The 16,647-nt window shown below is 44.7% G+C and overlaps 1 protein-coding gene across 1 annotated transcript in view; it reads right to left on the reverse strand.

The window, feature by feature from the left end:
* Nucleotides 1-402: 402 nt before the first annotated feature.
* Nucleotides 403-16,647, reverse strand: part of maml3 (mastermind-like transcriptional coactivator 3) — a 127,902-nt gene continuing 111,657 nt past the window's right edge. The window contains exons 4-6 of the mRNA XM_013911931.1: nucleotides 7,266-7,511; nucleotides 2,947-3,025; nucleotides 403-1,571 (exon numbers count right to left, since the gene is read on the reverse strand). Of these exons, the coding sequence (XP_013767385.1) occupies nucleotides 499-1,571; nucleotides 2,947-3,025; nucleotides 7,266-7,511 (1,398 nt within the window). The 3' untranslated portion in view covers nucleotides 403-498. The remainder of the gene's footprint in view (nucleotides 1,572-2,946; nucleotides 3,026-7,265; nucleotides 7,512-16,647) is intronic.

The raw sequence follows: 16,647 nt of genomic DNA on the forward strand, positions 1-16,647 counted from the left end.
CTTTCTACTCCCTTCAGCTCCTCGCGTAGTTGAGAGATCTGAAGCGCTGATCAGGGTGGCACAAACACACAAACACAAATAAATTGCTGTCTTGAGAACAAGTCTTGCTTCCCCTTCATCAGTCTACAGTTTCCAATCAGCCCCTGCTGAAGCTCGGGCTCAAAGCGCTGCTGCGTGAATGGGCCTCGCTTTCAAACACTGAAGAAAATTTATTCCATAGAGAAAAAAGGGAAAATTAGGAAACACACTTCTTAATCTCTATATTGGTTTTTCATTAATATGCACAAGACAAAATGATAGCTCTCTCCATCACACACACACATACATACGCACAAAACGTAACACAGGAACTCATTTATAATCTTGCTCATGTTTTACAAAACAAAAACATGCCAGTCCACGTCATGTTATCGTTTTTGTTTTACTTTCTCAGATTTTAAAATTTGTCCAACTTTAAACGTTTTTATTTCATCCAGTAACAACTTTCCCCGTTGGCTATTAGCTCGAGAAAAACTCCTCCATCCAACCGTCACTTGAGTCCAGCTCTGCCCCCGAGCCGTCCCCCAATCCGAAGGCTCCTCCGCCTGAGGGCCCGCCCCCGTATCCATAGGATGACATGTCCTGATTGGCTGTCCTCTGGTAGCCCTGCGGCTGACCTCCAACCCCGACTGCCCCTGGTCCGTAAGATCCACCTCCTCCACCTCCACTTGCCCCTATTCCTGGCCCCCCAGGGCCTGGCACGAAACCCCCCATCCCAGTTATTCCCTGGCCCATCACCCCCTGGTTCATTCCCTGGTTCATAACCATAGGGCGGGGTTGGTTGGTCCTTGGTTGACCACCCATGTGAGGGCCCATCATTGGGCCAGCCATACCCGCAGCTGGGTTGCCCAACCTGGGGTCCATCCCCTGGCCCATCCCTTGTCCTGGGCCCTGAAAGTGTTGTTTAGCCATGCGTGGGGGTTGACCCGGCTGCATCCCATAACCCTGGGCAGAGCTGAACCCCACCATATCTCCTCCCCCTCCTCCTGTAGTCCTTCCAACTCCACCCCCCATGGCCTGCAGACTCTGTCCTTGCTGCTGCGGCCAGCCACTTGCTGCCATTCCCCCACCGCCTCCTCCCAGCATGCTCTGCAGTCTCTGTGTTTGAGCTTTGGCATTAGGAGGTCCTTTAAGAGGTTGTTGGGACATGGAGTTCATTAACATCCCTTGCCCTCCATAACCTCCAGCTCCACCACCTCCGGGTCCTCCAGGCATACCTCCGACTCCAGGACCCGCACCTGCCTGCCGGGGTGGCCCTCCGGTGGGGTTGTGCTGTGGCGGAAGACCCATGGAGGCTTGGACGCTTTGGCTCTGGTGCTGCTGCTGGTGGATCATTTGGCTCATGGAGGGGTTGAGCCCATACAGGGAACCCTGGTTGGATCCCTGGTTACTGTAGGGTAGTCCCATGTCAGTTTGGGGTCCCACAGAACCACCCTGGGCCTGAACAGAACTCATCTGGACCATCTGCTGCTGAGTTTGCGGCTGCTGCAGGAGGCGGGTAGCCCGAATGGTCTGGAGAGCCTGAGGGGTACCTAGGAGTGGAAAATAAGAGGAGTTAGCAAACAGATGAGGAAATAGTTGTAGGGGAAAATCTGAGAGCTTACACAGTAGAGCCACTTAAATGAACCAAAGGCCATAAGACGGCTCTAATAAGTCATTGCTGAGGCAAAGATTTATGTTGCAGGACAGCCCCTTTACTCTGGAAACGAATGCTTCCCATCCAATTTGGCCCAAATCCTACCCCACCAAAATAAAACTAAACACACTGAAGCATCTCACTCCTCTACTTTTTGCTATTAGATGTTCAGAAGTAGCTGAGCTGAGGAGGTCTGCTAGCGTGGAAATGGCTTTAAATCCTATAATAAACTCCCTTCTGACATCATTCCACTAATCCCCCACCTCACAGCTCAGGCTGAAAATGTAACAGAGGAGCGAGAATGAAGAGGATCACTCACTCCAGTAAGTAGGAAGTGAGTAGAGTTGCAGGTAACTGTCTATATACTTCACAGATCACAAATATATCGACTGTGAGATTTGTAGGTGATATGAGCACAATCACAGATACACTGCAGGACAGCTGAGTTAATGTGTATATCTGTAGGCCGGAGTTTCACACCGGAGCTTCCTCTTCCTCTCCATATTATCTCTTTCATTTGCAGACACTGATGGCTATAAATGGTTTTTCAGCCTGACTCTCTTCCTCATTCTCCTCCTCTCTCTGTCGCTTCCTCTGTATTTTCTTTGTCTCTTCATCATCTCATCTCTCCGTTCAACCTCTCCTTCTACCCACCGAACCATCTACCTTTTCCTCTACTTGCCAGCCACCCCGCTCTCACTCCTCCTCCCATTCTCTCCCACTTCCCCTGCTCTCATCCATCTCTCCGACTTCACCGGAACTCTGGGGGATCCAGGACAGACAAGTTGCCGTGGTAACAGGCAGAGCAGAATTTTTTATTTTTTTATTTTGTATTTTTTTTCCCGGAGAGAGGAGGAGAGAGAGAGAGGCTGGAGAGCATCTGAGCGCCAACTGATGTATCTGACAGAGACAGACAGAAAGGACGAGGCTTGGTTTCAGGGTGATGTTTGGTCAGTGCTGTTGTTTGCATACATATCTGTCTGTGAACATGGCACCGAATGAACTGCAAAATCTGTTACGTCCCTAAATGTCTTGGAGCGCCACCATGTATACCATACTTGTTGCTGACAAAACATGCGTGTGTAATTGTAGCCACCCCCCACACACACACACACACACATAACCATCTGGGTGCTAAATCCATTTTCTAATTTTCCAATAAATAATAATGTGTGAGAAAATCTTGTGGGGTGCAGCCATTCTTGCGCAGGCGCATGCCGTGTGTGCATTGCTGCACAGGTGACATGAACGCACGTGCTCATGTGTCTCACCTTGGTACTGATTGACTTGGGGATATGGATTCCTCTGGCCCTGGCCGATTTGTCTGGGGAGATGTTGCTGCTGCTGGAGCTGCAGACACAGACAGATGGAAGTTGTTAAGCAAGTGTGCTGAAAGCGTGTTACAGCTGCTCACACCTATTTCATGAATTTTGTATCATTAGGGCGTGAGATACACAGAAGAACAGAATCACACTTGACAGTACGAATAGTTTAGCAGAAGAACTTTTCTTTTGCTCCTCTATAGCCGGATTGAAGCCAATGTGGTAAAGTGCTAAAAGCTGCACTTCCTCTAATGGCCATATGAGCTGGACCCATGCCTGCTCTTAAAGAGCCAATAACAGCTAAAAGTAAATAATATAAAGATGTAGGTACACAAATGTTTGATGAAGGAGATTTTAAGGTAGAGACAGATGTAGCTGAGAACAGACAGATGCTTGTTACAGTAGATGTTAGTTAAGTCCAGGTACAATAAGGGTTCCGGTACAGTGAGGCAGTGAGACTTGAGACAGTTGTTCATACTGTCAAGATCAGGCACCGATATTCCACAATACTGATACAGTTAAAGTTTGATGAAGTTCTATAGATGCTGGGAACAGCGGCAACCTCACATACAAGGTCTCGAATAATCAGGCTCCATCTTATCTTAAAGAGTTCATATTACTATATCCCCCTAACAAGGCACTTCGCTCTGAGACTGCAGCATTCCTCGAGCATTTAAAAGCAGAATGCCTTCAGCTTTCAGGCCCCCTCTCTGTGGAACCAGCTCCCAGTTTGGATTTGAGACAGACACCCTCTGTACTTTCAAGATTAGGCTTAAAACTTTCTTTTTTTTATACTGCAATATCAGGGCACAAAATCTTTCTGATTTAATTTGAAGCTTTATTTAAACTTATGGACAGAAGCCATTTTTTGTTTCCTATTTGCATGTTATTTTTTTGTTTAAATACTAGCATTTTAACTTGTTTTACCTAATATTTTTATTCATTTCATTTTTAATGTAATGTTAAAAATACATTTGATTATTTTCAAATTCATGTGTTTCCTAGGTCATTATTTTCATATGCTGTGGGACGAGACAAAAGGGTGCTAATCACAGGTGGGCAGACTTAAGCAGGTGAGTCACTGGAGCCTAGAACAGGAAGTTTGCCCACAGGAAGTGGAGATAAGAGACAAGTAATCATTGACTAAACGACTAATCAAAGAAAATTGGCAGATTAGTCAACTACCAAAATAATCTGTTTAAGCTGCAGCCCTACTCTGCATTTCATCATTAGTTAATATTAATCTCTGGTTCTCTTCCACAGCGTGTCTTTCAATTCAATTCAATTTTATTTATATAGCGCCTAATCACAACATAAGTCGCCTCAAGGCACTTCATAGATACAGAGAAAAACCCAACAATCATATGACCCCCTATGAGCAAGCACTTTGGCGACAGTGGGAAGGAAAAACTCCCTTTTAACAGGAAGAAACTTCCAGCAGAACCAGGCTCAGGGAGGGGCGGGGCCATCTGCTGCGACCGGTTGGGGTGAGAGAAGGAAGACAGGATAAAGACATGCTGTGGAAGAGAGACAGAGGTTAATAACAGATATGATTCAATGCAGAGAGGTCTATTATAGTGAGTGAGAAAGGTGACTGGAAAAGAAAAACCTGCCTACGTCTATTGTAGCATAACTAAGGGAGGATTCAGGGTCACCTGGTCCAGCCCTAATTATATGCTTTAGCAAAAAGGAAAGTATTAAGTCTAATCTTGAAAGTAGAGATAGTGTCTGTCTCCCGAATCCAAACTGGAAGCTGGTTCCACAGAAGAGGGGCCTGAAAACTGAAGGCTCTCCCTCCCATTCTACTTTTAAATACTCTAGGAACAACAAGTAGGCCTGCAGAGCGAGAGCAAAGTGCTCTAATAGGGTGATATGGTACTACAAGGTCATTAAGATAAGATGGGGCCTGATTATTTAAGACCTTGTATGTGAGGAGCAGGATTTTGAATTCAATTCTGGATTTAACAGGAAGCCAATGAAGGGAAGCCAAAACAGGAGAAATATGCTCTCTCTTTCTAGTCCCTGTCAGGACTCTTGCTGCAGCATTTTGGATCAGCTGAAGGCTTTTCAGGGAGTTTTTTGGACATCCTGATAATAATGAATTACAGTCGTCCAGCCTGGAAGTAATAAATGCATGAACTAGTTTTTCAGCGTCACTCTGAGACAGGATATTTCTAATTTTAGAGATGTTGCGCAAATGGAAGAACGCAGTCTTACATATTTGTTTAATATGTGCATTGAAGGACATGTCCTGGTCAAAAATGTCTCCAAGGTTCCTCACAGCGTTACTGGAGGCCGAGGTAATGCCATCCAGAGTAAGAATCTGGTTAGATACCATATTTCTAGGCTTTTCAGGGCCGAGTACAATAACCTCAGTTTGATCTGAATTAAGAAGCAGAAAGTTAGCGGCCATCCAGGTCTTTATGTCTTTAAGACATTCCTGCAGTTTAACTCATTGGTGTGTGTCATCTGGCTTCATGGACAGATAGAGCTGGGTGTCATCTGCATAGCAGTGAAAATGTATGCTATGTCTTCTAATGATACTGCCTAAGGGAAGCATGTATAATGTAAACAGAATTGGTCCTAGCACTGAACCCTGTGGAACTCCATAATTAACCTCAGTGTGTGAAGAGGACTCTCCATTTACATGCACAAACTGGAGTCTATTAGATAGATATGATACAAACCACTGCAGCGCAGTACCTGTAATACCTTCTAATCGCTCTAATAGGATATTATGGTTGACAGTATCGAATGCTGCACTAAGGTCTTTGTCCTCTCTTCCTCCCCTCATCCTAAACAAAGTCACCCAGGCTCAGGAGAGGCCGCCTCTACCTGAGAGAGGCCGCCCCTCCCTGATCCTAGGTTTCTTCCCATTAAAAGGAAGTTTTTCCTTCCCACTGTCGCCAAGTGCTTGCTCAAAGGTCCTTTGATTGTTGGGGTTTTCGCCTCATTATTGTAGGGTCTTTACCTTACAACATAAAGCCTCTTAAGGCAACTGCTTTTGTGATTTGGTGCTTTGGGAAGATGTGTTGGGTAAACAGCATTGGGGACAGCAGAAGAAGATATCAGAACAGTTGAGTTCAGACAGATGTTGGTATAACTGAGTTAAGATAGATGGTATAATTGCATTAAGACAGATGTTGTTACAGCTGAGTTTAGCCAGATGTTGGTACAGCTGAGTTAAGACAGGCACTGGTACAATTGAGTTAAGATGGATGATATAATTGCATTAACACAGATGCTGGTATAATGAAGTTAAGACAGGTGTTGCTAGAGTTTGTTATATGTTGGCCACCTGATACAGTGGAGTTAAAATAGATGTTGGTACAGCCAGTTCAGGCAGATGTTGGCACAGCTGAGTCAAGACAGGTTCTGACAGATGCTGATACAGCTGAGCTGAGACAGATGTTGGTTGAGTTAAGACAGATGCTGATACAGCTGAGTTAGGACAGATGTTGCTGTAATTGAATTTAGGCAGATGTTTTTACTGTTGGGTTTAGGCAGATGTTGGGTATAACTGTACTAAAACAGATGTTTTGGTAGAGAAGAAGAGAGGAAGATGCGTGCTGACGGGATTAGATTTGCGTACATAACCTGTGTGACGCTCGTTTGCATTAACAGCATCATAACTGATTAGTGTAATGACGTAGCCACAGTTTGTTCTGCAGGTATAAAGAGAAACCTGAAAGGTCTGGTCATTAATAAGCACATTTTAAAGCGGGTCCTGAATGTATGCATGGACAGGTTGCTCATTTTATACTCGGTTAACAACATACACTAAATCCCAGCAGGATGGCGTTCCTTTTGGGCACCCATATTTGCGTGTCTGTGTATGTTTTTGCAGATCCAATTAAAACCCTTCGTAGTGGGTGGTGACTTCAGAGTTCAGAACTCTTTTAACACTTGATTCCCTCACAGAGAGAGAAATAAAAAGAAAACACCATATTATCACAGCAGGCGGCATGTGACAAAAACACATCTACACACACACAGACACACACTGAAGAGATGAAAAGGAAGTAGTGAAGAGGGGGCTGGTTGAGGGTAATTATACATGCAACCAGACAACAGTAAGGAAGAAGAGAGGATGAGCTGCTCTTGTTTGAGCTGAAGATGCTGACAAATCTACATGGATGTATGAACAAACAAGGCAAACACACACACGCACACGCACAAATGATAATTTAATGGGTGACAGATGAGTCACAGAGGCCTTCCTTCCTGTTTAATCATCACCCCACTGAATGACATGAACATAAACTCACCTGTTCAGCCAAGAGTTGCTGCTGCTGTCTCTGCTCTCTTAAGAGCTGCTGTTTCTGCTGCTCCATCATGTGCATCTGCGCCCTCTTCTCCTGCTCCATCACCATCATCTGCTTCATCACGTCCTGCCGGTAGACCGGAGGCGGACCTGATCCCTGGTTGGGGCCCACCCCAGAGGCAACGCCGCCAGCGGGGTGAGGAGGTGGTATGGCGCCAGGTGGTCGTGACATCCCCACCACACCTTGCTCCTAGAAAGAAGAAGGCAGCAGGTCAGGTGGACTATCGCTAATAAGACATCACAGCACACTTGCACAGCTGTCATTTAAATATGACGCTAGCAGCCAGATGGCTTAGCCTAGGATAAAGCATGGACTGTATATAAGAGGTGAAGGTAGCCACTATGATGTCATCATCAGTTGGCTCCTCCCTAAAGCAAGCCCTTCTCTGTCACCCTTCTTGAGTTTAATAATGACAACAATTAACAAAATACAATGAATTTAATGAGGTCACAGAGTAAAGTGGGTAGTCAGAGGACTTGACCCCTGCTGACCATTAGAAAGAATGCAGGTTGATGATGGTTCTGCATCATAAACCTTCTCATATCCAGAAGCTATGGCAACTTTTTATATACAGTCTATAGAATAAAGACAGGAAACAGTAGGCTGTAGCTCCACCTTCTGTGTGAAAAGCTAAAAAAAAAATCAGCCAACTAGCATCTATAAATGGCCTGTATTTATATAGCGCTTTACTAGTCCCTAAGGACCCCAAAGCGCTTTACATATCCAGTCATCCACACACTGGTGATGGCAGCTACATTGTAGCCACAGCCACCTTGGGGCGCACTGACAGAGGCGAGGCTGCCGGACACTGGCGCCACCGGGCCCTCTGACCACCACCAGTAGGCAACGGGTGAAGTGTCTTGCCCAAGGACACAACGACCGAGACTGTCCAAGCCGGGGCTCGAACCGGCAACCTTCCGATTACAAGGCGAACGCCCAACTCTTGAGCCACGATCGCCCCCTAAAGCTCTATAAAGCTACAGCTGCAATAATATTATTCCTAACCAGCTTGTATGTATGTTGTCTATTTGTCTGTCAGTATATCAGGAGAAATTACACGAAACTCGATGACGGGAAGGCAAAGAAAGAACTTCCACGAGGTCACCAGTGAATCACTACATGCTGTATAGCTAGGTAGCATTTAGCCACATGGTAAACAAACTCTTAGAGTTTTTCTGTTAAGAATTTCTCTTTAGCAATGCCAAGTGAGTCAAAAGAATACACGCGAAGGTGTAATTGTAAACCATACAGGTCAAAACTCTGAGTGCTAACACTCTCTTTGCAAGAAAGCAAAGTATATGTATTTTCCAAGATGTTTAAATATTCCACTGAAGCCATTTTTAATCATGTATGCTCGGTTAAAGGCGTAAAACCAAACAAAAAGGAGCTTCTCGGCATCTAACAAAACCATTTCAGACTCTGAAAATCTCCTCTCCACCGAGTCATTGTTATCGCTCTTTATCACAAGTGAATGCCACACAATAAGATCAGATACATAAGGAAGGCATATTTTATACACTATCAGAGATGGAGGCATTTAGACTGCCGGCTTTGCATGGTCCTTTTTTGGCATAACGCTGCAGTCGAGCCTTGTGATGTATTTTAACTCACAAAGACACAGTCCAGCTGTCTGTGAATGACAGTGAAAAACAAGATAAAGACAAGACTGCCTCAAGATTCAGCACGCTGGGCCACCCTGAGTCCTCCCAACGGGGGCACCGGCTTGTCCTCGCTGTGCTGCATACATTATCTCCTCATTAGCATATAAAGAGCACTTCCTCCTCCACTCAGGCGTATGCTAATCTCTAATAGGATGAAATGGCCTGCTCTGGCCAATGGGAGTGGAGTGTTTATGGATCTATTAAAGGTTAGACAGCTGAACGAGAGTGGACATTGTTTAGGCCTGCCAGCAAAAGAAAGGGGGAGGACTGAGAGGAGAGGAAAGAATGATTCAGACCAGTAAAGAGTGTTTGCTCGCATAAAAATGCACCAGCACACAGGAACAAAGAGTGTACAACAAATCACATTTAACTGCAGGGCAAGAATGAAACAGCGAACGCGGGATTACAGCACCAAATCACAGCGCTGGCTCGCGTCAGTAACACACCAGTATACTCAATATGTTTTGAAAGAGCCAAAGCCTCATAATCCGCATTGAGGCTCGGCTCTTCTTAGAAAGGAGTTACGTGTAGATAAACCTCATATATTAGAGCACAAAAAGCCCTGTGGAGCAAACAGAATCGGCTGCTTAGGACTGGCTCACCAGACAGCCAGACCAGACTGATCGATGTTCAGAGCTACGTGTCTCATCTTCGGATGGCATGTTTGTGCCCGGATGGCAGCGCAGCAGTTAGACGATGCACGAGAGTGGGGAAGGACGGCGAGCTGTAGTGTTGGGAAATGACCAGCGGGTGGCAGTGGTGATCTTTAAGCACAGGCGTGTGTGTGCGGGTCTCACCGGCCTCCTCTCAGCAGATGGCTCAATCATGACGGCTCTGATCTACGATCTCTCCCTCTCTCACTCTACCACTTTTCTTTCCTTCTCTCTAAACACCCCCCGCCCCATCAAAGTCCTCTTTTCTCGACTCTTTCTTTGGTTCCATCTCTTCTCTGAAGAGAAGGGGCCCTGAGTCATGTCCACACAACTGCAAAGGAGTGAAAAAACGGAAGAAAGACGGGTTAGAGAGGAAAGAGGAGAGGAAAAAGTCTTAAAGATTTTCCTGGAGGTGGTGAAAAAGCAGCACAGTGGCATCTTCCTAAAGAAAGCACAGCTCCGACACATCTTCTAGTTAAATAAAGACACACGGAGAAGACAGACACGAAGAGTAAAATAATGGAAACACAGTAAATGAATTAGAATTAGTACTATTTCAGCGCTGTTAATACTTCACTGGAGCGTCGCTAATATACAAAGAATTAAATCTCACGCCAATAAAGCTCATTAAATCAAAAGCAGGTATCCTCTTCAGAATGAAAAGGCAAATTAAATTAATTGGAGGGAAGAGAAAAGAGCATGTGTGTGGAGAGAAACGAGGCATGAGAGCAGAAGGACAACCACAGGAGGAGGATTTGAGCGTAGATCTTGTTTGGGGAGAAAAATCGAGAGGATGCGATGGAGGTGATGAGCCAAAAGAGGAGGAGGAGTAAAAGGTGGGCTGGAGGGGAGGAGAGGAGAGCAGGTACCCTGGCAACAGTTGCTGCAGCGTGGAGCAGATGGCGCTCGGAGGAGCGGTTATGGCCGCCGCGCCTGGTCACCCTCCGCAACAACCGGGCAGACCCGAACAAACAGCAGACAGTACACACGGGTACAAACGAGTCTCCCGTGCAGCATTAATATGTTCGACCAATCTTCCACTCTCTTTGTCCTCTCGTGTGAGCGTTGTTAATAATGTAAGAAAGAGCACGCTCTGTGTCTGTTTTCTCTGTCAGCCCCGTCGATCCAACTCTCTCTCCCCCAGACGCTTCGTTTTGGCACCTCGGACCGGCTCGAGTCAGCCCCAAACTCTGAGCTGTTCAGCAGAAATGGGTCAGTGGATAAAGTGACTTGAAGCTTAGCTGCTAACAAATAAGAGCTCAGTCAGAGGCTGAAGTTTGTAACTGAAACAGTTCCTGTAAGTCGGACGGTTAGTGGCAGAAAAACTGAGGCGGAAAGGAGAAGAAACCAAGAGAGAGTTGAATGTATTCTGGAGCATGTGTGTGTTTGTTTGTGTGTATGTAACTGTGTGTGTTGGAGACTGTCAGCTTTATTGGGTTAGCAGGCATGGAGAGCCTAGGTGATTACATTACACATGAAGTGAGCGGAAATATGTGTGTGTGCATGTGTGTGTGTGCGTGTATAAGAGAGACTGAAATATGCGTCTGCTGCATTAACTGTATTTGTGTTTATGTGAATGCATTGGTATGCAGGGACTGGCACCCAGTTTGTTCGGGTCTGATTGAGTCACTGCAGTCTGGTGCTCTATTTCAGGGTCATGATTTTCTGTGCACAGAGTGAGTACACCATATATCAGTGGCATCTGTTCACATTGGTTTAGTCACTTCATTGTTTATTTATCTCTTTACTTATAAGAGATAATAATGCATTAATTAGTTTAGGTAAATACACTTTGGGCTACTTCATTCGGTAAAGCTGTACTGGGTCGGACCCCTATTTAGCTTCAGAACTGCCTTAACTGTTTGAGACTTCGATTCAACAAGTTGCCAGAAATATTCCTCAGAGATTTTGGTCTCTGTTGCTGTAGATTTGTCTTCCGTGCATCCATGATGCAAACCTCCCGTTCCACGACATCCCATAGGTGCTCTATTGGATTGAGATCTGGTAACTGTGGAGGGCATCGAGTAAAATTTAGTTCGATTCAATTCAGTTTTATTTATATAGCGCCAATTCATAAACAGCAGTCCCTTATTGACCTTACAATAACATAGAGAAAAACCCAACAATTAGATGATTCCCTATTGAACAAGCACTTGGCGATAGTGTGGAGGAAAAACTCCCTTTTGAAAGGAAGAAAGCTTCGGGAGAACCAGGCTCAGGGGGGCGGCCATCTTTCCCAACTGGTTGTGTGTGAGACGAGGTAGACAGAACAATGAGCATTCAAGAAAGCTGTTTGAGATGTTCTGAACTTTGTGACATGGCCTGTTTTTTCCCCGCTGGAAGCAGCCATCAGAAGATGGGTCAGCAAAATCACCCAGAGAGACCTTGGCTGTTTAAATGATGATCACTTGGTACTAATGAGCCCAATCTTCTACTGTCCAAATCTTTTAGCCAAAGTTTCCTGTTATTGGCACCTGGTGTAGTGTTCTGCTGCCGTAGCCCATCTCCTTCAAGGTTTGATGGATGCTCTCTTGCATACCTTTGTTGTAAAGAGTGGAGTTACTGTTGTTTTTCTATCAAAAAGTCTGACCTCGGACATCAACAAGTCATTTTCACCCAGAGAACTGCAGCTGATTGTTTTTTTTTTCTTAGTTTTACCATTCTCTATTAACCCTAATGATAGATATGCAGGAAAATCCCAGTAGATCAGCAGTCTGAAGTACTCAGACCAGTCCGTCTGACACCAACAACCATGCACTTAAATCACCTTTTCACCCCCAACTTTTCATCTTGTCCATGTCTAATTCACTCAGTTGCTGCCATGTGACCTGATGATTACAGTAAAATAAAAAAAGTTGATTTTTAAAATTTATTTTCTATTACCATTAGTTACTTGACCCTTAACAAAAAGTCAGCACTGTGTGTAACACATTACGGTAATCACATTACATTTTTCTATATGGCAGTAATGTAAGATATTTCTGCCCTAAATTCAATAATCTGATGCAATTATGGCTCCTCAGTCACCTACAAGACAAGTAGATACAAAACCCCTCCAAACATGCAATTTTCTTTCCTCATGCTGCAATCATCCGACTTCAGTTTGTGTGCAGGTTGGAGGGAAATGGCGTCACAGTCAACAGTTTTTAAGGAATTTAGATATGAACAGTAGCTTAACTGTAATTGCACGAAAGGGAAAGAACACAATAGCAAACTGTATCCTGTCTAAAGATCACTGCTGCTAACACAAAACCAACTCTTTGTGAGCATCTGCATAAAAGCTGATAAAGAATTCAAAATGACTTTAACGCTGAGCGCATGCAGACTCCAGCCAAGCAGCCAGAGCCTGCAGGGTCTACCTTACAATATAAAGCGCCTTGAGGCGACTGTTGTTGTGATTTGGCGCTATTTAAATAAACTTGAATTGAATCATCTCCAAAAGGTAACAAAACAGGTAACCTCTTGGGCTTTTGATTTGATTTTTTTACCAACTTTGCGTGTCATCATTAGTACTGGGATTTGCATTGGTGTGCTAACATGTTTGTATTGTTCACTGGTATGATAATGTGACAGCGTATTTCAGGCCATGTTACAGAAGCAGTAGTGAAAAATTACCTTCTTGACAGAGTACTTAAGTAATGTTAAGCATGATATTTTCTAAAAGTAATCGATGTGTACTGCATTATTTTGAGCAACGACCCCCCACATTGGGGAAAATTGGACACTGTGACAGCAGAAGCTGAAGGAAGGCAGGCAAAGCTTTCGATTTATCAGCTGATCAACCCTCCAACCCTGGCCTGTGGTCATGAAATGTGAGATATGCCCGCAAAAATAAGGTTGGGCATACAAGCAGCTAAAATGGGTTTTCTCCACAGGGTGGCTGGGCTCAGCCTTAGGCCTTGATCATACTCTGTTACGGACACGGATGGCTGGAGATCCAATGGCTAAGTAGTTATTCCTGTTATATTTCTTTAAAGTCCACTGCCTGGGGCGCATACCTAGTCGGTGCATTGTAATATAAATTCTCTACAGATGAGTTTGCGCAATCATTGAAACAGGCAAGCAGGTGGACATCCACATGGACCCTCATGTTCACTGTTCATGAAATTTACCCCACTTGGACCCGAGTGGACGTGAAAAGTATAACTGAGGCTTTAGTGATAAGGTGAAATGCTCTGAGAGCTGGAAGGGCTCAGGATAGAGTTTCCTTCCTGGGAGACAGGTGAGGTGGTTCAGGCATTTGATCAGAGTGTTGCCTGGATGGGTCTCTGTGGAGTTTCTGGGTACATACAACTTGGAGGGGAAGGGAAGACCCAGAACCTGCGGGACAGATTATATATTTCATCTGGCCTGGAACACTTTGCAGTTCTTCCCGGGGATCCCAAAGTGTTGCTGTGAAAAAGGACATCTGGAATACCCTGTTTGCCTTGCTACAACCATGACCTGACTTTGGATAAGTAGAAGATAAGGGATCCATCCATTTTCTATCTCTTATCTAGGTTCAGCTCACAGGAGGGCAGGAGTCTAAGCAGAGAAGCTCAGACTTTCTTCACCCTGGCGACCTCTTCCGGGGGGGATACCAAGGTGTTCCCAAGCTAACCGAGAGATCTGTTCCACTCAGTGAGCACTGGTCTGCCCCAGGGACTCCTCCCGATAGGACATGAGCGAAGCGCCTAGCCTAGGAGACGGTCCATCTTAGACAAAAATGGACTCCCCCTTAAATGCGCCGCAGTGGCTTGGTCCACTTCCTGTAATTCTCTAAACCCTTTATTTAGCTAAAGTAAGCTAAGCTAAACAACTACTTCTACCATTGAGTAGAATAAAACACATTGACAGTTGTAACAATTCTGCATTTTCTCAGCTTCATTACTGAAACATCTGCTGCCATACTGTTAAGCGGCAGCCATGCCTCCGAATGCAGGAAATTTGCTCATGAGCTAACAGGACTAGCCCCCCCTCAATTCTACACATTTAGAAAATACTGGAAATACCCCTGTTGGCATGAACATCCACTCTCCAGCTGAGATGAAAATCCCATCTGCGACCACACAGCAGTGAGATTAAAGGCTGCACTTGCTACACTGAAATAACACACACACCTAAACACATGCACCCACACTGGAAAAGCAAAGAAAAAGGGACAGATTACTACAGCACTACTACAAGTTTATGCAAAAGAAACACACACACACACTCACACACAACCTATAAGAGCATCGGCGCCTGGCAGCCGAGCGCTGGGTGTCTGCGTGCTCTCCAGAGTGGCTCACATCTGTCACCCGCTTGTGTAAGAGGAGGAGGGGGAGGGTGTGAAGAGGAGAGAGGAGATGCAAAGCGAGGGTTGGGTGGATAAGGAGATGCTTCATTAGTCTGTTACAGAGGCTACAGCTGCAATCAGACTGAGACAGTGAGCAGGAAATGTATCGGGTTTTTTCCCCAAGTCTCTATTCAGATGAGCAGAAGATCTGCAGCAGGTGAAGGTTTATGGGCAAATCCAAGCCGTGTCCCTGGTTACCGTAGCCAGCTGAAGGTCACAGAAGGCGCCTTCGCAGCCAGGGCTCATCCATGCCTGAATGTCCTTGGGATTCATGCTGGCTGACCTTAAACTGTGACCCCCTCCCGTGACGCATGAGAGGTGTGGCAAAATATGCAAATCAAAAGCACTGCATCGTGAAGAATGAGGTGGCAATGTGACTGCCAAATGTGCCTGTTTGCTGGAGTGGAGTTTGTTATTTTCAAAGGTTTCAGCCTGAATGAATGGAGATGTAGACAGCAGCTACAGACGCATGAGGGATTATATTTCAAAAGCTGTGAAATGGATGGCAGAAGACACCGTATGCTCACATACAGGCTATAGCACACAATTTCCTTTGTGTTGTCAACCCCCAAATTCCCACAATATGTGAAAACATGGGGACAGAATTTTCCTTTAATTTGAAAGCCAGAGTTTGTTTTTGAGGATAAAAGCAATAATTACGTTATTTAGTCTATAATCCACTGTTTTCATTTTCCCACTCTTTGTCTTAAACTTGACTGTCATTTGGCTTTTTATTACCCATCATCAATTTCCATTCATCAGTACTAAAACATTGTTACTTTTTATGTAATTCAAACATAATTAAGAGTAATTAACTCTAATTAAGTGCAATTAAGTCTAATGAATCCAACGCCGAGTGAGGAAAGCCACATATGAGACTAATAAACAACAGGAAAAGATAAAGATAGAAACAGAATTGGACAGAGGATGATTACTGCATATAAAACTGGACATAGAAACCATGACATGACCCGATAGTTTCTGGACCCTGCATGTTGAAACCTCACTGTTTTTAATAACTGCAGTGTTTTTTTTTTTTTGGAGCCAGAAGTCACCATATTTGGACAACAGGTGGGAATGCTAAGCTGCTGTATCAGCTAATGCTCGGTATACAAGAATTTCTGCTAATTAGCGCTAAGCAATAAACTATTAAAATACTAGAATCGAATTCAACTAAAAGAAAAACCTCTTGGAAGGGCTGTACCGTACCACAGGCCAAACTATTTCTCAGGAACCCATTAAAAATGCTCCAAAAGGCACTGACAGCACAACCAAGGCAGAAAGCTCTGGTTCCAGCTGATTCTCAAAGCTGCTGTGGCTTGTTCAGAGAAAAGATTTCCTTTGGCCTCTGTGCTCTAATTCGATGCAAAATTTTCAAATATTCCAGGTTCCAGCCTCCCAAACCTCTTGAATTGTTCTGAAGGAGCGATAGCTTCAGAAGCTTAAACAGTTTTTTGATTTCAGGCTATAAACACGTTTATTTCTGTTGTAAAGTTAGGCATGTCAACACATGAATCTGTAGGGAGTGACTGTGTTTGCATGTAGCCTCGTGTGGCCATTAGTGGAACTGCACTTTTTGACACCTGTACATCGATTTCTGCATCAATAAAATCTTCTATAAAGGTCGTCTTTAGCTTGTCGTCAAACAGACAGCTTGCTATGCTTTTAAATATGTGTTTAGCACAAAGAAAGGA

This window comes from Pundamilia nyererei, unplaced genomic scaffold (genome assembly GCF_000239375.1).
Source record: "Pundamilia nyererei isolate P.nyererei 1_Seehausen unplaced genomic scaffold, PunNye1.0 scaffold00075, whole genome shotgun sequence".
NCBI classification, from domain to species: Eukaryota; Metazoa; Chordata; class Actinopteri; order Cichliformes; family Cichlidae; genus Pundamilia; species Pundamilia nyererei.